Consider the following 23,377-nt stretch of genomic DNA (forward strand, 5'->3'; position numbering starts at 1 on the left):
GCAGCGTCCCTTTTTTTTAATGCTGCCTCTCCAACAGACAACAGCGTAAAAGAGAACACTGGACACGACCGTCTGGTAAAACATCAGCAGCAGTTTCTTGCAGATGTTGAAGGACCCCAGTCTCCTCAGGAAGTACAGACGACTCTGTCCTTTCCTGCAGATGTTGTCTGTACTATGTGACCAGTCCAGTTTGTTGTCCAACTGCAGTCCCAGGTATCTATCTGTAGGTTCTGACCACCTCCATGTCCCTGCCCCCGATGGAAACAGGCTGGATATGGGGTCTGTCTCTCTTGAAATCCACCACCATCTCCTTGGTCTTAGAGGTGTTCAGCTGCAGGTGGTTTTTGCTGCACCATCCCACAAAGTCCTCCACCAGGCCCCTGTACTCCCCCTCCTGTCCATCCTCGATGCATCCAACAATGACAGTGTCATCAGAGTACTCCTGCATGTGGCAGAGCTCAGACTCGTACTGGAAGTCAGATGTGTATATCGTGAACAGAACAGGGGACAGTACAGTGCCCTGTGGCACCCCTGTACTGCTGACTACAGTGTCTGATGTGCAGCCTCCCTGCCTGACGAACTGTGGTCTTTCTGTGAGGTAGAAGATGGATATTACAGTATTTTACTATGCATATTTTACTTCACAAATCATTGCAATAACGAGCGTAAAATGTGAAGTACCCTCAGTCTTTTTATATACAACCTGTATGCTGCCAGCACACCACGTTCATTGTATTTCACTATGAATGAATTAAAACTACAACCAGCAGCGTTTTCTTAATAGTTAAGAATTAAGAACAAGTTTACTGACTGTATTAATCAATACTATATATCCGTTTGAATTTTACCTTTACCATTAAGATTTTTGCATTACACTCTTATGTGTAAGCTAATGTATTTTATTTATAAAATTTGGTAGAAATGTCATGTAGGAGTGATTAAAACTGTGTTTTTCAACCTTAGGGTCGGGACCCCATGTGGGGTCGCCTGGAATTCAAATGGGGTCGCCTGAAATTTCTAGTAATTGATAAAAATAAACACTTACTAAAATATATATATATGGTGATTTGAGAGAGACAATCACAATCCATGAAAGACATGACAAACTGTGAGTCTGAAACTGAAGCACTGTGGTACTGTTTATCTGTCAAATGTTCATTGTGGCCAGTTTCAGATGCTGCAGCTCTTTCATAATTCATAGTTTGAGTTCTTGTTTGTTCAGTATTAATTGTCAGCCTTGTAAATATAAGCTGGACTGACTGTACATATCCTGACCAAGGAAAATCAAATTCTCACTTTGTGCAGTAATCTACACCTGGCTTTTCTGCCTCCGTCCATAATAATATAAATTATATAGACTAAACGTTGTCTAAAATTAACATTTATTTGCAGCATAGTATAGAAAACTATTACATGATCAAAAACAAATACATTTTGGCAAAAAAATGTCTTCGTTTTGAATGTCTGGGGCCACCAGAAATTTGTGATGTTAAAATGGGGTCACAAGCCAAAAAAGGTTGGGAACCACTGGATTAAAACATAAATTAATTTAGATGTGTGATCTGGGTTGTGTGCATCCAGAATACAATGCCTGAATTTTCATTGATTCAAATGTAAAACCCAAAATTATCAGACGAGTCTTAACTAAACACATGACATGTTTGGAAAACCACTAATGACACATGTTGCTTTTCACAATTTATTAACAAAATGATAAAATAAATAAATACAAATTGATCAAATGCTCCTAATATCAACTCCTCCCCATGTTCCCTACAGTATTTCCTAAACACTGCATACAAAGAATTCATCACAGAAGAGGCTCAATACAGAGGTAAGAATCCCACCAGACCAGTCACAATGTCAGGCCAACAGAAGACACATCTGGAACAGAAGTCAAAAAAATAAACACATTCCTTTCCAAAATCATTATGAAAAAATACAAACAATTATACAAATATTCAGATTGTGTAATTACCAATTTACACATTATTCAGCACACCAGGTGAACTTTTTCTTTATTCATATCGCTACAATGCATCTCACCAAATGGAAGATAAAAAAAGACTTCTTTATTTTTTATTTTTTTGCACTCAACACACCCCCAATGGAATTAGCTGTGGATGAGGTAAGAAGCTTCAGGTGTACAGTTGGGTCCGGACAGGATGGATGGTGAGCAGTAACAACGGATTGATGTCATGTATCAACAATACTAGAAGGCCACAATCATGACTTGATCGTTTGAACTAAAAACTCAAAAGACTATAGAGTTGGAGTGAACTACTTTACAGGATGATTCCAGGAGGATCCACCATAGAAGGAACGCAAGATGAACATTTTTAATGCATATAAAGACTTTTACTTTCTCAAATACAAACTGAACAGCTCTCAGCTGCCGACAAATGGTCCTTTTCCAGCTTGGTGAATGCACACAATGCTGACGCAGAAATTAATTTCCAAATGATATGCATCAACAACATAAAAAGGCTTCCAAACAGAAATGCACATTTGCAGTGTTCTTTGGATAAATTCACTTTTAGAGCTTGACTATATAGAAACCTAGAAATTTTCTATAGAAGAGGACAATGAACACATTTTTTTCTTAAACATTAAGACTCGATCGAGCCCCCACCCCACAGCTCTGCTGGGATCCCAACATTCAGCATGGTGCATTAGCCAAGTTCAAATTAAATCTAAACTACAGAGCCAAAAGGTTCCAGCTCCATTCATAAAACAAGATGTCAGGAAGAAATGTTTCAGTTCTAACAATGGATGGCTACTGCACTGTTTTAATATCTAACTGCACACTTTTGGCATCAGGATGCCAGAATGTTCAAAGAAAAGGTGACATTAATTTCACATAAAAACTTAAAAAACAAAAGCAAATGCATATTAAAAAGGTTTGACAAATCTTGTATAAAATTTGCATAAGAAGGCATGCTTTCCACTGGACTGAGTGGACAGATGTTGCTAATTGGGTCTAAGTCTGCCCGTCAGGGTGCAGGTTAGTTTGTTCATTCCAAATGCACACAGGCTCCGGCTCACATGACCTGATTTAGCAAACTCACCCCTCCTCCAAAACAGAAGAACCACAGCACAGAGGGAAGGATGAACAATTCTGATCAAGAAAAGAAATGTGCTCCTGGGTACACCTAGCGGCATCCTGACTGTGGACTTGACTTAAAATTGAAAAAAATTCTTCTAAAATCTCAAAATCTGGAGCGAGACTCATGACTGCGATTTGTGTTGCTGACGGATCCCATTTTCACACTGATAATAATACTGGTCAAACCAAAAGTGCATCACAAAACAACTGGCTGTCACATCTGATCAATATCCCATGCAAGGTCTCATCATCAAAAATCCCTCTTTGGAGCATTTTCTTGACTGCGACAACCACCAGGCGACTGATTTTCAACAACGTTCGCCAGTAATTTTTTTTTTTTTTCCAAATGTAAAAAAACTTAAGTTATTCACTTAAAAAAAAAGGAAAATAAAACACATTTAAGGCAACTCCTATATTAAACAACAACAAAACACTATGTGGTCGAACTAAACGGCATAATATGAAACGTAGTTTTAACTTGCATTGACTACTGGCAGCCTGAGGTGAAGGGACTGGGTTTGGAGTTGTGCTCCGTTAACGTTTGGGGAAGCTGGGTAGAACAGGACAGACCAGAGGGGGGCGGGACGGGTGGGAGGATTATCTGGAGGGCTAGTAAGGTTCTACAAGTCACAGTGCAAGTCAAGAGACAAATATTATCTGCTGTTTGAAGAAAGGCACTCGAGGTACCTACTGTACAGAGGGAAAGGTCCAGTTTGTCTGGAACACAAGTTCAGGCTCTTTGAAAGAAACTTGTTGAGTGAAGAAACTACTCTGCTCTATCCATGAGTGAACACAAACTAACAACCGGTGGACACTGTTGAGAAGTCAACATCCATCCAAGTAAGCCAACAAAGAACAAAACACATAGTAAATGAAATTCCAAAGGAACTGGGGACGAATTTGTTGCTGTTAAGAGTTGCATCTCTGGCTTGGCCTAGGAAAGACTTTGATGATTACTTTTTCTGGGATCTTCAGAATGAAGGCAGTTTGTACCGCTCATGTCAGAAAATTAGATCTCATGTTAGATATGTAGATTCACAAAACTCTATATGATATGAAAGGAAATGTGTAAAAGATTGTGTTACAGTTGTCCAACAACATATTCATCCTTTAACTATGTGTACTGCCCTCATTGGAATGGTAGAAATAAAAATAATTTCAAATTTCATGAGGCACAAAACTATACTTCAGTCATTTGAGCCTCATAGTAATAAAAGATTTTAAAATGACAGTTTTTGAGATGTTCAACAGGAAAAAGGGTTTCTACAAGGGTGAATATGTTTTTGAGCAACTTAGCAAAAATGCTCCAATATTGCAGAAACAAAACAAAAAAAATCCAGCACAACCAGAGGCACCGTTTATGAACAGACCAGAGTTTGTTAATGCCCCGCACCCAACAAGAAGCCAGAAGTCATGAACATTTCACCAGACAAAGACAGACCCAAACTGACAGCCACCACGCCGACAAATAACAGCATCACATTTCAACCCAGACATGCTCCAGAGAAAAGAGATGCACTAGTCTAACTGTGAGGAGACGAAGAAGCCCGGGCTTTCCTCCCAAAAATATGAACTAGACTTGAGCCTTAATGTCAGACAGAGGTTTGGATTTCCTCCTAGAAAAATATTGGCAATGTGGGGTAAGTCACATCACAACGAAGAGATGCATACTCTGCTTAATTCCATAATAACATACAAAAAGCTCTTCAGCACTTCTTTGTAATGCAGCAAGCTTGTGCTTTAATCTCAGGATTTGTGGTATCTTCCTCATCTGAAGGAGCAGGTTCATACAACAAATCCCTCCACGTTAAGGAAAAAAAAAAGTTCCTCTAAATGTTATTGTTTAATAAACTTTCCTGTTTCTGTCTGGGGACTTCCAATTTCCAAAATGGTAGTATCTACATCTTAACAATGCCAATGATTTGATCTTTCAATACAGTAAGTGGACTTGTCCCTGCTGAATTTGGATACATTTTGGCAGTTCAGGATTCAACAGAAATGTACATAATGCAAAGATCACCACTTCAAAGAGAGGATTCCTTTTGTGTTGATAATGCCAGTCCAGCAGGTTCAGGAACAGAAAGCACTTATTCTGAAGACTAGGAAGACCTGAATATCTTTTCCTATAAAAAAGAAACACAGCCCAGATATAGTTTTTGTGTGTGTTGACATTGCAATATTGCAATTTCACATTTAGTGCTCACAGTTGACACACTTGACTCACAAATGATAACTCAATCACTACACTTACTTGACTGACACCACTGAAAACATCTGTTAGGCTACCGAGCCTGTTCGACCTCGTCCTCCATACCTGGACCACGTTCAACACGCGTCTTTTCTGCCTGAGCTCAGGGATACTGGTGGGGAAGGGGAGGTGGGGAGGAGGTGTGAGGTAAACTGTTAGGGTTCAAGAAGACTGGGGTAATTAGGTGAAGGTCATGATTAACAGGCTGAAGGTACTGGTTCATGGCAAATTGGTGAGGGCGCTTAAGAAATTTCAGTATGCTTTAAGCAAAGTGTTTGTTGAATTGTCAGTTCTATGGGAGTATCAGCCTGGCCAGTATTCAGAATTTTACAACTATGTGTTTGTTTTTTTAATTAAAATCCACGATCTGATAAAATAGTCATTTAAAAATGAGGGAATTTTTTAAAAACTCAGATTTCTGTACACATTTAAAGTCCCAAGACTCCAAATTTTAATGCTCCAACTGAAAACAAATGCTTTCAATATTTTCATTTGGTGTAGTCTCTTACTTTTATTTTGGAGAGGTCTATGTTGAGTTCTATGGTTTCCTCACATTCATCTGCTGAATAGAGGACATTTCTCCAAAAATAATCTGAATTCAAGGGCAGAGCTCTCAGCAGGATTTCTGATTTGGATTTGTTTTTGAGTATTTTTCCCACAAATTCCAAAGAGAATTATGATCTAGTGGAATAATTAAAATGTCTCAAACACAGCTCAGGGGGTCCTTAGGTTTTATGAGTTATATTTACCTTTACTTTATTGACTTTGCAGTAAAGTTGCTGGAAACTCCTTGCACTTTCTGTTTTAAGATCAAAATGTTAAAATGTTCTATTTCAAACACTGCAAACATCTGAAATGTTAATGTTTAAAGATATGTCAATAAAGTCTTGTGTTGGAGTTTTATGAATAAATATTTTATAAAATTTAATGTATATTAATATGAAAAATTATTGGTGTCTTACTACTCATACTAATAAACAATCCTATAAGCACACCTGCTTCATACAGCAAAAACCCTTTCTCTTCAGCTTTTAGTTTTTTTTTTCTACTGATGTGACGTTTCTTAAAGGCTTTGTTCTACCTTTTGAGTCCCTGTGGAAAAGGTAAAAACACCACTGAATTTTACTTTCAGTTGGACAACACTGTGCAGTAGCGTGTTTGTTTAAATGACACTAACTTTTCTTTTATTAAATCTGGGACTGTCCAACATTTTTCATCATGGACAATCATGCTGTTTCTTTGCCGAGGAATTCATAAAGTCTAACTTCATTATAATATATAATATAATGTTGCCTTAATTTCAAATTTGCACATTTGAAACATATAATCTCTGTTTTTAGACATTTTGGATGGCACTGAAATGATTTGTTTAAAGCATACTGAACCCTTGATGTTTAGACTGGAGGGTCACACTTGGTAGTGAAGTGGCATAGGTAAGTTCAGGTGAAGAATCAGAAGGACGGGGATATTCAGGTTAATAAATTGAGAAGATCCACATAGTGGGACAGTGACAGGTTATTAACATTAGGTCTGTTCAGACGAGGGGATGAACAGGTTCTCTTTTCTTCAAGCTATGACAACACTGCTTTTAGACCAGTAACCCCTGACAGATGTTTGGTTCCATGTTCTCGGTTTTCTCCGTACCTATATGAACCCACCTCTCCACTCCACAGAGAACACAGGGGCCACTATAACAGGCACACACTGGTGTGATGATGAATTAAATCTCCCTTTGAGCATTCCCACCACTTGACGTCTATCACTAATTGGCATGATGACACTGGTACATAAGCCTTCCTGTACCCATCTCCGTGGGTGGAGCAGCCTATGTCATCCCAGAGTCATGTGACTTGGGCTGTATATCTACCATTGACACAGTCTGACAATACAATGCAAACAAACAACATTTATACAGATTGGCAACTTCAGGGCACCAAACGGTGCAAGCAAAAGTCTTTTTTTTTTTTTTATATATGTTTGAATTCCCGCAACTCAAGAGACATAGCATTACTTTTTATTGTCCAAACTGCTGACAAGAGCTGGCAAAGAATGCTGGGAGGGTTCTGAGGTTTTGCTGTTGTTGGTGTTGCTGCCATCACTGGGAGCGATGTCCTCCTGTTTCTTCTCCACCGTTGTCTCTGTAGCATTGACGGCAGCCATCTTGTTCTCAGAGTTGGTGGTGGCGTTGGTGGTGCATCCGCCTGCTGGGCTGTGGTCGGGGCAGGCGGGCTCGGCCGTACCATTGGTGGTGGCAACGACCACTGACGGAGTGGGAATGTCAATCACCGGAGCTGCCTCAGTCTCAGCCTTGGCCACAGCTTCCGTCTGGAGGCCGGTCCCTGTGTTACCGCCCCCTCCTGCCCCTACACCGGGCCCTGCCTTGCCCCGAGGCCCAACACTAGGGCTGTTATCTGCTGTTATGACGCTGCTGTCTTCCTGGCCCGCTGGGCCATCTGTGTCGCCTCCTGTTGTCTGGTTGCTCCCTGTGGCTCCACGCTCCTCTTCTTTCTCGGTTCCATCAGTGTTGCTGCCGGACGAGGAGCTCCCAGTGTTCACTTTCTCAACAGAGTTGGCTTCTGCTGCAGCTTCAGAGGGGATGACACCTTCAGCATTGTCCTGGACTCTGGTACTGACGTCTTTAGCCTCTGTCTCTGCCAGAGCTTGGTTGAAATTGAAGGCTTGAATGAGGCGAATCAGGTGTTTGACTTTGTCCAGGGAAAGCTGCATCTCTTTCTGACGAGCCAGGATGGTGTTTTTGGTCTCCATGCATTTCTAATGAAGGGAGGACAGCAAATTACATTTGATAATGCTTTGGTAATATTATCATATTTTACATTTTACATGCTTTAAATACACAATTGTCTTTTATTTATATATTTTAGGCAATTCTCAATCCATTACACAGTGTATCCAGGATTAAGTTTTAATATCTGTCAATATCCTAAAAAATAGTAAAAAATAACAACAATTTAATCCTTACAAAACCTGTAGATAAAATTCTAGCTCTATGATATGATAATCTATATCATACAGGGGTTGGACAAAATAATGGAAACACCTTAAAAAATCAACAAAATATAATTTAATATGGTGTAGGTCCGCCTTTTGCGGCAATTACAGCCTCAATTCTTCGAGGTATTGATTCATACAACTTGTGAATTGTTTCCAAAGGAATTTTAAGCCATTCTTCAGTTAGAATACCCTCCAATTCTTTTAGAGACGATGGCGGTGGAAATCGACGTCTTACTTGAATCTCTAAAACTGACCATAAATGCTCAATAATGTTGAGGTCTGGGGACTGTGCCGGCCATACAAGATGCTCAACTTCATTAGAATGTTCCTCATGCCATTCTTTAACAATTCTAGCTGTATGGATTGGGGCGTTATCATCTTGAGGTGAAGGTGTTTCCATTATTTTGTCCAACCCCTGTAGTAATACAAACGTATTTTGCTACATATTATGCAGTATTGTTTATTTTATTTAATCAGAAAGGGATATTAAGTGTGATAACTGCCGAATTTGACAAAAGTAATTCACTGACTGTGCTGAAATAAAACTGGCTATCAGGCAGCACCGTTAACAAAAGACCTCTTAAAACTCATATATTACTGAGAAGCTTAACTTTGATTCTTACTGTTATGGAGTTGCTGAGCTGTTTGACTCTCTGTTCCAGCTGCTCCCGCTCTAGTTTCAGTTCTGAACTCCATTTCATCAGCTTCTGTTTCTCCTCTTCTTTAGCTGTGACAGTTAGCATAAAAAAATAATTTCACTATTCAATTGTGCACAAATGGTCCCATCTGATGTGTGAGAGAGAAAAAAAACAGTCACCTTCTTTGTAAGCAATGTAGGAATGGACAATAGCCAGCGTACCAGGCCAGGGAATGGCTTCTTCTTTTTTCAGGATCTGCAGAAAAAAGCTCTGAGTTGTTACAGCCATTCAGAGTTAGAAAAGAATTTAGGAAGGCAATCAAGCCACCACCCTTTGGTGAGGCCAAAAGGGACAAGCAATGAAGTGGATGAATGTGAGATGCCAATCTTTACTGACACAATGAATGAGACAGAAGCACAAAAAAACAATACTGCATCATGTGTATGCTTACAAAGGATTGAACAGTCCTAACTTCAGGACAGTGAGGCAGAAGGCTGATCAGCAGAAGCTACGTTTACAGTTAAAGTACAAACACCGGCCCCGAACGGCCTTCTTTCTCTGGACTGCGGTACCCCCTTCCCCCTGACTCAGGATCAGTCCACATGTAGGGCTGCTGCGGTTACCTGATCTTGACATTTTGGACAGATCCACATGCCTTTAGGAATGGTTTTCAGGGGTGGATCCAGGCAGTCCAGGTGATAAACACGAGAACACGTGTCGCACATGAGCAACTGGCCACTGCGTCTGCACACAGTGCAGAAATCCTCATGGATGTCTCCCTGTGAGGAAGAATTGGACCAATCAGTTTCCCTGCCCAACTGAGCCCCACCAACCATCTGTGGAGAGGCACGGCAGGGGAGGCACCATGATTTTTTTGGTTTAGTTTACAGGTTTGCCTTCTTTGATGTCTAATGGACATGGTGTGTTAATTTATTTTGCTCACAGAAAAGTTACTTGACATTTGGAGTTAGATGTGTTCTGAGTAGTAGTTAATAATGAATGCTTTGGGCTACAGGAAACTGTTCACTTTGTAAGGCTGATTCAAAGTAAAAACCAACTGATGACTGATGATTCTCAAATGGAGACAACAAACTAATGGATGTGTTTGTGGAGGTCTGAAGGTGCAAACGGTGACAGAGCTATTGGGCCAAAAGGATTGTGTGTGACGGGGTTCCAACCCTCTGAACAGTCCGTCTCCCCCATCTTTACTTACATCCCCAGAGCTGGGGCTGGGCAGGGGGAGGGGACGGACGGGGCTGGAGGGGGAGGTCGGGGTGAGGCTGCCCAGCTCCGGGACGCTGCTGTATTTGGGTGGGCGACCTGGGTGAAATGAGACAGACAACAAAGACGGAAAACAGAAAAAAAAGAAAGATGGAGAGGGGGGAAAAAAAACAAAAACAGTCTGTATGACATACCTTAGAAAGGGAGTCTTCGTTGGCTAGCATGAGACAGGGGAACGGCAGGGAGGAAGAGGAGGAAGAGGAGTCAGAAGCACAGATAGCAGTGTTAGTGCAGGAGACTGGCTCCGCGAAAGCCGAAGCCCAGCTCTAGTACAACCTACCGCAGAGTTATCTATGAGGTACTCAGCAGATGGATCTGTGTCAGATGTTAACACACCTCAGTGGCCTTTACAGATTTCCAGATTTACTCTGTGGAGCTGAAAGCAGGGCTGCGACTGCAATTTTATGAATACTGATGACATGAGTCCAACACCTGCCTTGTCTACATTCTGTTGCCTACAATGACCATGGACAAATGGAGAATGATTCTATACCAACTTGAAGAATTAACACCAGCATCTGTATCTCAAACCACTTATAACACTCCAGAAACTGTATTTTGATTAACATTATAGGTATCCACATCATTTCTCTGTCTTTTCTAAAGATGAGACCGAGACATGTCATTAACAAACAAATCAAAAACTACATCAAAGTATTTCTTGTACAGAACTCAATCTAGAGTTGATAAAAAGATCTCTGCAATGATTACTCAGCTATTTTCTTTCTGAGTACTGCAATGCAGGTGTAAAATACCATCCATGTGTATTTTTAATCTTAAAATAATGTCCCTCATAGACCAAATATAGAGGACATGACCTCACTGTTCATGACGGCTGCAGCCCTGGTTATTCAGAGAATCAAATCACTGAGTTTATTAACACAAGGACACCGGTGTGATAAATCTGACACTGAGCTCTACAGGATGATTCAGATTTTACTGTTTTGTGTTAAAAATTATTTCTACATAGAGTTAGATGTTAAATTGTTATGTAATAGGAGTCAACATATAAGTGGATGTTAGAAATTTGTGATGTGAGATAGTAAAAGCCACTTAATATTATTTATGTCATGTTATTTCCCCTGAGTCGTGTCAGTTTTCTCAAAAGATGTGGATTTAGTTTTATTTTTCTTAGTATAAAACCACAGGATACATTCAAAACCACTGGATCATTCATTTTTGATGAGTAAAGTTATGAGGCATTAAGTACCTCTGCTTCAGCTAGTGAATTCTACACTTCTGCAGACGCCTTTCAAGAAATATCCAGAGAAGAAAACAAGTGTGAAAGGTAAGTCAGATTTATACTTGTTCATCAAGGTGTTTGGAACAGAGCCTTTCTCTAACGTGATCTGTTGTAGTAAGTCTTTGTATCCTGTCACATTTTTTGACATGGTTCATGTCAGCTTCAGAGTCTCTGCAGGGCTCTGATAAACAAGTATAAATCCAGCTTTAGAAGTCAAATCTGACTGAAGCGACAGGATTCAGCAAGCAGGAAAAGGAGGAAAGACTAATTCCACAGCAATGTATTAGTATTTACTAGTAATTAGTTTCTCCTCTTGCATCTACTGGTCTCTACTGTACTTCTCTACAAGCTGTAATAAAACTTCACATCAACTCCCCTGTAAACTTATTTAACCATCTTCCCTTTCTCTCCCCCTGAGTTTCGCTTAAATCCATGACTGAGTCTCTAGTCTGTTTCTACCAGTTCACACTGGTCTTTGACAAGTAGACCAGTATGTCATACGGACCTCTCTTCCTGGTCCCCTGGTGTAGAGGGCTGTTCAGGTAACTCACTGCACTCTTTTTCCTCTGAAACACAAAGGGGAAAAAACAGGTGAATAAAGTATAATTGTGATGTGATGATAAAGGAATATTTTACTGACAGACATCCAGATACATGAGTGTACATGTACTAACTCAAGAGAACAATTTTTTCCTCTATTATTTCAGTGAAAACACACTTTCTCTGACAAATCTCATAAAGTGAGTTAAAAAAGTCATGGATGTAAAGAACAGTAAAGTCTGAAACTAATTAAAAACAACAAACCTCGAGATTTGCTTTAAGATATATAATTTGCTTTATTTGTTCTTGAGTCAACTAAATATTTGTCTATTTTAGCATATATTTACAACTCAGACATGAAGTGATGATTAAATAATGGACAGAGATGACCTGAACTGATCTCTTGCAGGTTCATGTTTTAATAAATAAACATTTCAACAGACCAATATTATTGTTCTAATATAAAGTTTACATTTTTGTTCTCTTTCATACTGTCTTAAATTACTTTGAAGCCAAAATTGAGATTCTGGCAACTCTACTACAATTGGAAATAGAAAGCACAAAGGTGTTATAAATATTTACACAAATGTAGAGTTGTATTTTTTATTTTGAGTACATACCTCAGGCTCAAATACAGCGCCACTGTACACAGGATTGGCTGTTGTTCGCCGCTTCCGCTCCTGCCTTTTGCTCTGAATTTCTGCAAGTAAATGTTCAGTTTATTAGTTATATGTAACAAACAAAAAGGTAATATATTTGTACTGTTTAAGGTTGTTTGGAGAATTTGAACTGTTAACAGTTTAACAACAAAAAAAGAAAAAAAAAGTAAAAATCTACCCAATGAAGAGTCAACCTAAGGTGTAACATGAAGAGAGGAAAAGAGGGATCCTCTAGTTTTACAAACCACCACTTACCTTCCAAGTGGTCATGTGTTACAAGGCCCAAAGACACCATGAAGGCCAGTTTCTAGAGGAGAAATATGTATAGTTTTTTATTTTATTGGACTTCTACCACATAAAAGACACTGAACCCAAAAAAGTATGTGTCAAACAACACAGAGCCGTCAATACCTCTGGGTTCTCCTCCTTCTTGGGTCTGGGAGGTGGAGGTGGAGACAAGGGAGGGGTGGAGGAAGAGGGGCGGCTGACAACGGCCTTCTGCTCAGCTCCTCCTCCTGTTTTAACAGTCTGCTGGGTGGAGGAAGAGGAAGAGGAGGAGGGGGAGACAAGAGGACAAAGAAGCAGAGCATGAAGGATTCAATTACAGACAAATGAGGTCCTTCAGAGCTCTGGAAATGCAGCAAAAGTAGCAGCTCATTTTAGTCTGAAAACCCATACCTGATGTTTGTAGAAGTAGAAAAACATCCTTTTAATGTACCTTTCTAATAATAAGTCTTTTAAATTAGTATTTAAACAGATATTTATTCTATACTAAACAGGAACCTCTGTATTTTATTACTATACAAAAACTTCAGAGGGTTGTCAGGGTGCCCTTCACAAAAATAGCATGGAACAGAAACTCCTGATCTAAGTAAGACTGCCAATCTTATATGAAAGCATAAAGTATTATTAATCATGTTTGGAGAGGAACATGCTATACAAGAGCATTACCATAACCCTAACCCTAAGAAGATTAATGTGTACGGAACTGCACTAATTGCTTTTTGAGTATTTAACAGAATTCAAAGATTGTATGTACTGTAAAAAAAAAATTTAAAAAAAATTATCTATTGGTCCTAAAGGCTTGAAGTATTTAGAATCGCTTAATGTAAGGAAATTGGAGGAGTAACCCCCCCCCCCCCCCCCCCCCCCCCCGAAAAAGCAAACAAACAACACAGTGACGTATGAGCAACAATAAGTCATGTTGATGCTTGCTTTTTATTTTTCTTCACAGTCGACAGCCCAAAGCATGTTCACTTCTGCAACTACCACAGCATAAAATATCACATTTTCCATCACTGCAGATGAATCAACAGGCTCCAATTTGCACCATATTTGGAGTAGATATGATAAATGCATGCACTGATCAGCAAAGGAAGACTATTTTTAATACCACATTGTTCAGTATTGATGTTTTAAAAACAGAAAAGCTCAGAGAGGCTGAGAAGCAAGAATATATAAATTTCTACAATTTGTGTTGTGATTTATTATTATTTAATTCAGTTTTTTCTGTAATGTTATTCATGATTTCATTGTTTTAAACAGGTTTTTCATTTAAAACTGCCTGTCTTGGCCAGGACAATCTTCTGTTCATTTTGTGTCAATTGCAGAAGTTGAAATGGGTTTGTGACACCAGACTTTTAAGCAAAAAACTTGATGAAGTGTCTGTCTGATTTTCACACAAAAACAACTGACTTAAATTTCTGCAGGTTCCAACAAGTTACACCCATTTCACATCCATACTGGCAGAAAAAACAAAAAGAAGATTAAGCTGAATGAGTGAATGTTTTCTTGTACATGGTGCACAAGGCAGCAGGCTTCAACTCAGTACTGTATGAGCTGTTTTCAAGCCAGACCGCATTGAACCTGCACTTACACATTTAACATTAAAGTAGTATTTTTTTTCATCTCTGAGGTGAGTTACCACTTTATCTCAATGTAGCAAACCAGTCGGGTGTGGTGTGATAAAATCAGCAAGAGTGCTGCAAAGTTTGCATTATTGCTTACTGATTCTGTCTTGGTCGTATTTTGTACTTTTGCTGAAGTTATACAACTTTAACTTTAAAATAGAATCACCAATCAACGTACCCACTGAAAACGTGTAGATTTTAATATCATTACAGAATCTTTTACATACAATAGGATCATGTACAGACAGGTAAATGTTACATGATTATGTGTGTGGGACTGGTTTGTTGTGACTTCTTACCTTGGGGTCAGTGGTCAGGCTGCTGATCTGAATCGGCTGGACTGGAGTTGGGGTAGGAATGGGGGCAGGGTTAGGTGCTTGGGCGGGGCTAGCGAGGCGGGTGGCGGTAGCAGAGACCGGTGTGGTGATGACGATACCCGTCAGAGGAGTGGTGCCAGTCTTACTGCAGGGCTGTCCGTTAACGATGCGGACCTGATGGATGGGAGCTGCCGACGGCAATGACGAGGACAGCTTTGTAGCCAACATCACGGGCCTCTGGAGCAGCTGAGGAGCCGCCATCATGGGCGGGGGAGGGGCTGGAGCGATGGGGATATTGGTGGGTGTGGCCGGTTTTGGCCTGACCTGGTAATGGCAGACAGCCAATCAGAGAAAAGCACCAAAATGACCAGACACTGCTGCGTAATGCTACTGTGGTGCTCTGCCTCACATGGACTGTTCTAGTACTATTCATTGAACCACTACTACTACAACTACAGCCACTAGTTACTGATATTACAGGACAGTTACAAACACTTCCAACACAGTTTATCCAGTACACCAGTAAACTACTACCAATACTCATACTGGTCCTACTCTAATTACATAGGCTGTACCAATACTATTCAAGCTGTAACATGAATTCATTAGTCAAACAAAAAAAATAATTAGCAACAATTATTCAGAAAATCAGGTACTTTAAAAAATACATCAGGATTCCCATCCCATCTTTAATGGCAGTCTGATATCTGAGTACATTATATTAGCATTTTAAGTTCTAATTACAATAATTACCAATTATCCATTGGTGGACAGATTTACTGATTAAGAAATTATAAAGTTTTAGCCAGGAGTGGTTAATCATTGCAAAAACACTGACTGAAACCTTCTGCATGCACAAATGATTATCCTAGAGTATACAGCATACTAACAAATGTACAAAATCCTAAAATGAGAAACTCTTTACTCCCATCTAAGGGTCTCTTAGAAGGGATTGATGAGTTTTTAAAACTTTTCACATCACAACTTGTGGACTCAATGTCCTCTGGGTCATAATCTACATTTAATATTAATTCAACAGTTCAACTAACTAATCGATCCATGTTGCCTTCAGTCAGTGCACTCTTTGCTATTTTTCCTGATCTCTAAAGATGGGGTAGATGCAACAATAAATGTGTGAGAGATTGAAGTTCTCCATTCAATGAAAATAACCCACAAAGCATTGTTGAAGATCCAGGATAAAATGTTGGAACAGCAGACAACCAACATGTAGCCTACTCCATTTTTTGTTTTTTGTTTTTTTAAATCCAAACAAATGTTATAATCCTAGCCTTTATAAAACCCACTCTCAGTGGACTTCTCATATATTTACCTACCTGTTTTTATTTTGTTTTATATTTTTTTGATTGTTATTTTTATGTACTATCTGTCCTTGTGTCTCCCCTACTCTTCCTAACCATTCTGCTTAATATGCTGTTCCACTTAATATTGATAAAAACAGGTTTTTAAAGGACTCGATTCTTTTGAAAATTAAAGGCTTTGGATGGGAAATGTTCCGGAAACCCTTCTCAGTAATGATCTGTGTTTTTGGACGATGTAAATAAAACTTTAATGCTACTATGTTTGACCATCTGCACAGACAGTGAACCAGCCAGAGCTCCCAGTGACATTACTCAGCACAGGCAAACATTACCAGGATTTGTCCATTTAAAGGGTTAAAACACACCAACAGCCAGGAACACAAAATACCAAAAAGCTGCAGGAAAACAAGCTCTCATCACAAAATGCAAAAACACGCACGCACACACGCGCTCACTCACATACATACACAGGCAGGAAACCTTCAAAAAAAAAAAAAAACCTGTTCACAGGTCAGTTGGGAAATTAAAAAAGCACAACGAGAGGAGTAGAGATGAGTAGAGGCAGCACAGAGAAAACAATGTTTTAGTGCCACGGAACAAGGCATGAGTGTTTGCTTTGGTGCACTCCTGCCCTCTGCTGGAGAGTGAGCAAGTCACCTCATGTGGGCCACACACACTGATTTGTGGGGGATTAGGGTTTGGAGGCGGGTCTTACAGGGACGCACCTGTAGCTGAAAGGTGGGTCGAGGCGTCAGTCTAGGAGGAGGGACAAACTGAGGAACTTTGATTGGCTGGGCGGTGGTGGTGGTGGTGGCCTGCACCTGAGACAAAACCACATCAGATTGTGGATCTGTGCTGCTGTTAGACTGACATGTCTGCTGCTATTTGACTGACATGTCTCCTGTGGTTTGATTGTCATGTGTGTCCACTGTTGTTAGTTCACATCTCCAGTATCTACAGGATTCTCACGACTCAGGCTTTAACAGCTGCATCAGTCAGAAGTGACACATGAACAAATGTTTGTGCACAACAACAGATACCTTTAAGAGTACAGTGGTAAAGTGAAAGCCTTACACAAGCTCTTGCAACAACTGTATCTTCGGGACTACTATTTTTGATGATTATCTGAAGTTTTTTATTATTACTGTTCCACAGGCAGATATAATTATAGATGTAAACAATCAGAAAACAGTAAAATTCCCTTAAAAGTCTCTATTAATTAAATACTTTTATAACACTTCATACTCACATCCATGTAAAGTTACAAGTAAATACCATCTTTTTCATAACAACATAAAAACAAAACAGATGTTTTCAAGTTGAATACTTTGAGTATTTGCTATCTTAAATTATATATCTTATTAATCAGCTTTATTCCTGCCATGACTGTCAGCTGATTTTCACTCAGGTGTAATTTATGCTGTACAAAAGTTGAATACAGATTAAAGCTACATGATTAATGCCTAAAAAAATTCTAAAAATCAAAGTGAATGTATTAATGTAGGGACAAGATTAAGTTTTTTGTAGCAGATTTAAGCACACAAAGGCTTAACAACAGACAATCAATCAATTTGTTTTCCTGCTGAGCAGCAGAAGAAAGTAACTATAAGAAGAATTCTGCAACCAAGAAATGTGACTTTGGAAGAAACACACTTGATTTGTCCAACTTTAGGCTGATGCTGGATATATTTAGATAATAATAATTACATAGCATTAAGAGTCTGGATTCTGTTCACCATTAGTTACATTGGACGTGCGCTGATTGGGGATTGTTCAATATCTGGTACAAACAGGGGGAATCACTATGGCGAGCAAAACCTCTTCCAGAGCTCATATGGACATCTGAACACTAGTACGTATATTGTTCAGGGCTCTGAGTTATGTGACCTCTGTTATTTCGCACAAACATGTGGTTCTGTGACATTTACTGGACCCACAGGACTGTGGTCAGAGGACTGCTAATGGTGTGTCAATATGGCCACCACTCACGCCACAGCCTGCTCAAGCACTTTCCAGAGAATAACCATCACTTTAAGTCTCAAACCTCCCCTACACACAGATGTCAAAATGAGTCTAAACTCTTCTCAGCTCAATAGATGACAACACATACTGTTCAATAATTACAGGAAGGCGCTGATAGATGACAGGACGACAACACAAGTCTTACCACCATGGCGTTCTTGGAAACCAGTCGCACAGGCTCCGAACTCTGATTGGTCAGCTTGCTGGCCACCTGCAGGTTGATGGGGGTGTTCTGCGAGTCGGGTTTGGTGATAGCTGTGGTTACCATAGCAACAGTGGGAGGGCGTTGTGGCAGGACTGAGCCGGGCAGAGTGGGCGTGGCGGCAGCTTTGAGCACCAGAGGTAGAGTCTTCGTGGTGAGGACCGGCGTGACCGTCAGGGTCTGATGGGGGCAAAAAAACCCACTCTGATTGTCTTATACAGTTATTTAACCGAGTTTTATAACATGGTACTTTGTTCTATAATGTAGTACTTGGAAGTAAACCAGTTTAGTTGGGATGCACAGCACCTATCTTTTTTACTGTTACCAGGTAGCAACCAAATTAATATGGCATTTCAATGATGACAGTGGCTCATATTTATCTGTTGTGTTATATTAAAGGTTGTTTCATAAGTTTGTATGATTGAATTAGTGCTCGGCTTGGCATGAAAAAGTTCAATTATTTTTTTATAATGGAGACTTGGCATGAAAAAGTTCAATTATTTTTTATAATGAAGACTTCTTTGTTCCCTTGTCATGAAAGGAAAATAAATAATTAAATAACAACAAAAACACAACATACAAATTGAAAATAAGATTGGTATAAGCATCAGCTATTGGACAAACTGCTAAATACTGGTATCTGTATCACCCACTTTTAATGCAAAATGATCAATTTCATTCTTCAGTTAAATGCATCTAATAGATACTTTTTCTTAGATTTTAAATGGTGCTTCAGAGTGACAATAGTATTTGCTTGAAAGTAAAAGATATAAAAAGGTATTTTTCCTTGTCTTAAATCCTACCAAAATAACCAAAACCAATCATGGGTTAATCCACCTCTTCATGTTTAACATTCCCTGGTCTGTTTTTTTTTTTTTAATCATGTTAGCAACATTAAAATATAAAGTATTATATAGAATGCTACCAGCCGATAACAGTTACTGAAACACTCAGGATATAATCTCTGTTTGGGCCTTAATCCAAGGGAAATGATTTTAATCTTATTTCCTTTCGTTTTATGTCAGTATATGTTATTGTCCGGGGGATCAAATCTGTCTTCACATGTGTTTGTAGCAGCAGTTGTGGTGGTTGTGTGTGCGTGCTCTACCTGCTGCAGTCCTCCCGTTACCTGCTGGGTCTGCAGCAGGTTGGCCGGCTTGATGTCGCCGCCTACTGGAGGGCTTTGGACCTGCAGCTGCAGCTTGGCCTCTGGCTCCTGCTTCACCAACAGCTCCTTCCTCAGCTGTTCCACCACCTTTTTCTGAAAGTTACAGAACAGAGGGCCTCATCAGTTTACACTCAGATGGTAATGATGATACTTTAATGACAGATTATCTCTGAAAGTTTTCTTCCATTGCTGCAGCTCCATTTGAAACATTACAGAGATGACAAAAAATAACACAAGACATTTAACCCATAAACACCAAGTGTGACTTTTGTGGCAGTTCCCAAATGAGTTTTTCTCTATTTCACCTTTCTTAAGTGATGTATCACCATTTTATTAAAATATCATCCTCTGTATGTTGCATATTTTCAGTGTAAATCAGGTATTTTCCTATATTCAATTCACTGATTCATTAAAGCTAAAAATAAAGTTGAGGGTTATTATATCAAAACAGAAAACTGAAGAAGTGAGTTTTTTAGTAAAATATATCATTAACTGGAAATAAACCAAGTGTCTCCATCCACTGTCATTACTGGTGAATCAGTGTTGTAGAAGATGACAGTGTTTCCACGTTCACTATGAAGCCTCTGAACGTCCAAATGGGTCATATCTGATGACAATGAAAAGATGATAAACTGTATTTTACACCAATTATGTACATGTATTGATAGGATTAATGGATCAACAGTTATTAAACAGTTTAGATCAGTAAAAGACTTTGGTTGCCGGTGGATGTTTGGGTCTTTATGGGTCAATGTAACAATATAATCACAGCAGAAAATATTCAAGACTCAGAATTAAGCATTAGATTTAATTTGACTATTTCAGTCTAACCTTATTAAACTGGGTAACCCTGTACCTGTGGTATGGTGGTATTAAATCATATTCACTCCTGAGAACGTGTTTAGGGTTTAAGCTCTTGACATGTTGGTGTGGTAGGCTCATTCATATTGTTTCGGGGGGTTCGTCTACAATCTTTGAGCACATGATTACATGTGAAAGACAAAAGACCTCAGGTGGTGAAGAAAATAAATTTGTTTTGTCTTCTTGCAGGGAAAATTGTAGGGCCCTCTCCAGAATAACAGATGGTCTGTGCTTACACCAAGTATTTGTATTTAAATACCTGCCTGGTTCTTTCATTATGAATAACAATAGGAATTTTAGTTGAGTCAAATGTTGAAGCAAATACAATTTATTCCATTTTAATTGTGTTGATCTCAAGAGCATTATCATCACTCTTCTTGAGCAATTGGTTCATACCATCCTGGCGAACCCCTGGGTGGACTGAGTGACTTAACAGGGATATTAGAGCTGTGCCTAACCAGCACGTCATGGTCATGAGCAGTATAACACTCTACAATACTTGTGCATTAGCTTCTCTTTGGAGCTGTTGTCATTGTCCCTCACAGCAGATGCATTGCAAGTGTTTGTAGCTTAATACTAATTTACAACATCGGTACACAGGAGGCTTTTTTAATTTAAAAGGAAGAAAGAACAAAAAGTGAAGTTGAGATACATACATTCCATTACACTGCAGCACTCACAAATCTATATTATGGAAGGTTGTATAATAAGAACAGCTTCTCAGAACTGCTGCATCAAGCATTTTTAAAAGGCAAACCAAAAATTAAACATCTGACAACAAATCCACAGTAGAAAACACTGAGTTATTGTTTTGAAATGAGCAGTAATCAATAATGTTGCAGCTGCAGCACTCAGCCCTGCTTCAGTCTCTGAACTGAACTGATTGGCTGCCACACAAACTGCAGTACACAAGGCAACTCATTATAAAACTGAAGAGATTATATCAAACAATAACAACTTCCACACTGTAATGTAGTACAGAACCAGAAGGTCATGCAGACAATCAGCACACACACATTGACACACACAAAACCAGCACTGACGTATGAATTCAGAATCAAAAGATAAAGCCCATCTGTTGCTTAGCAACACTTGACTCTCTACCAGCAACTTAATGCAATGACACACTATTACAAAAAGAAACCAGACTGAAATGTGCCCTGGTTCCCCTTCTTGAGAGCCGTTTGACCTGCAGCCTGCAGTCAGTCATCCTAATAATGTGTAAACTTTATATGTTGATAACCGCCGAGGGGCTTTTTATCACACAGGATTAGACTTCTGACTCGCTGGCTGGTCTTATCAGTGCACCCAAATCACAAAAAACATTATTTAACCTCTGGTGGTATCTGCCCAGCCAAATGATTTTGGGTTGATATGCAGCTTTACAGGAAGTCAGATTTGAAAGACTGTGATGCCCAAAGCATGAAAATTTTATTTAAATATAAAAATAGCACAGAACAGAAACAATAAGCAGGGCATGGTTCCTGGCAACACTTTCCACCAGGAGCTATTTTCTACTAAAGGTTAAGACAATGAAGTCTGAGGGTAGTTACCTAGAAAATTACACTGAAAGTTTGTGACAAACTGAAGGATAAAGTCTTCTTTTATGGGTTGAGTTTAAACCTGTCCTCCTTCTTATGTTAAATGAACTCTTCACAAACTGTCTTCAATTAGCATGAAAATGCATTGTCACAAAGCAGAAAATAGACTTATTTTCTGAGCTTTTGACAAGTAGACTTGAGATACATGGTGTTCACAGAACAGTGATGCTACAAACATTTGATGAATCTTTTAGAGCAGTGGTTCTCAAACTTCTTACAGTGGAGTACCCCCTGAAATATACCTTTTTAGCCAAGTACCCCCAACTCTCACTTCAGCATTTTGGATTTTAAAAAATTAGGCAAAATTTGTTCCTGTGCCAAAGGTGTCTGTTTATATTTTCTAACTTCGTAAACAAATAACAGAAATTTAACTGTAATATATAACAAAAATAACACATTTTTTAAAGTAAATTTTGTGTCCAAAATATAAACTAAAAAGTGCCTTCTTTCATTGATAAGAAAAATAAATTAATTGGTCATTAATTAATAGAGGAACCTTTCATCAACAAAAAAATAATTACTTAGCTACTCAAATAAACTCATTTTGAATAATATAAAATAGAAATGTTCTTAAAATGTTACCAAAACTTAAACAAGATGATTAACAAAAAAACTATTATAAAACTTTTACATGAATGTATCTATTGTGTTTTGTATTTCAGCATTAATTCTCATTATTTATTTTGTATTCAGTATCTTATTTAATGTATTTTATCCCAAAAATTTCAAGTACCCCTTGGGCTTCTTCCAATTACCCCTGGGAGTACCTGTACCCCACTTTGGGAACCCCTGTTTTAGAGTATGATGTATTGCTGTAAATTAGAACGATCAAATGAGCCCAACCTTCAACATCTACAGCGGTAAAATAAAACACACACATTAATTCAGAAGTAAAATGAATCACTGACATTGGCACCATTTTTATATATGATGACAATTTTTACTTTTCCTTCTTTTGGTAGATTTTGCTGATAAAACTTACATATTTTATTTTTGTAAGGCTTTGAGTGCACAACTTTTACGATAGTGGATGGATTATTTTACTGTTGGTTTTAGTGGCTTTATTTAGATAAAGAACCTCAATACTTATTCCACCACAGCCACCATCTTTACAACAGATGTCTAAAAAAGTAACGACAATTACTGTTTGACAATTATTGTTTACGACAATACCTTAAAAGAATATTGTACTGATTTCAATGAATTTTTTTTAGATTTGATGAACTTTTCACATTCTTCCAGGTGGAAAC

The 23,377-nt window shown here is 38.8% G+C and overlaps 1 protein-coding gene across 9 annotated transcripts in view; it reads right to left on the reverse strand.

The window, feature by feature from the left end:
• Nucleotides 1-1,685: 1,685 nt before the first annotated feature.
• phf21ab (PHD finger protein 21Ab) overlaps nt 1,686-23,377 on the reverse strand; it is a 37,038-nt gene continuing 15,346 nt past the window's right edge. For 2 of the 9 annotated variants that reach the window (XM_030137545.1, XM_030137544.1), the window contains exons 7-19: nt 19,606-19,758; nt 18,441-18,677; nt 16,999-17,094; nt 14,937-15,278; nt 13,139-13,258; nt 12,983-13,034; nt 12,689-12,768; nt 12,034-12,094; nt 10,218-10,324; nt 9,628-9,783; nt 9,184-9,259; nt 8,990-9,093; nt 1,686-8,126 (exon numbers count right to left, since the gene is read on the reverse strand). In XM_030137545.1, coding sequence (XP_029993405.1) covers nt 7,362-8,126; nt 8,990-9,093; nt 9,184-9,259; nt 9,628-9,783; nt 10,218-10,324; nt 12,034-12,094; nt 12,689-12,768; nt 12,983-13,034; nt 13,139-13,258; nt 14,937-15,278; nt 16,999-17,094; nt 18,441-18,677; nt 19,606-19,758 — 2,349 coding nt within the window. In that variant the 3' untranslated portion in view covers nt 1,686-7,361. Of the gene's footprint in view, nt 8,127-8,989; nt 9,094-9,183; nt 9,260-9,627; nt 9,784-10,217; nt 10,325-10,419; nt 10,443-12,033; nt 12,095-12,688; nt 12,769-12,982; nt 13,035-13,138; nt 13,259-14,936; nt 15,279-16,998; nt 17,095-18,440; nt 18,678-19,605; nt 19,759-23,377 lie in introns of all 9 variants that reach the window. The other 7 variants (XM_030137547.1, XM_030137546.1, XM_030137549.1 and 4 more) reach the window with 7 other exon arrangements.

Source organism: Sphaeramia orbicularis, chromosome 6, assembly GCF_902148855.1.
Source record: "Sphaeramia orbicularis chromosome 6, fSphaOr1.1, whole genome shotgun sequence".
NCBI lineage: Eukaryota > Metazoa > Chordata > Actinopteri > Kurtiformes > Apogonidae > Sphaeramia > Sphaeramia orbicularis.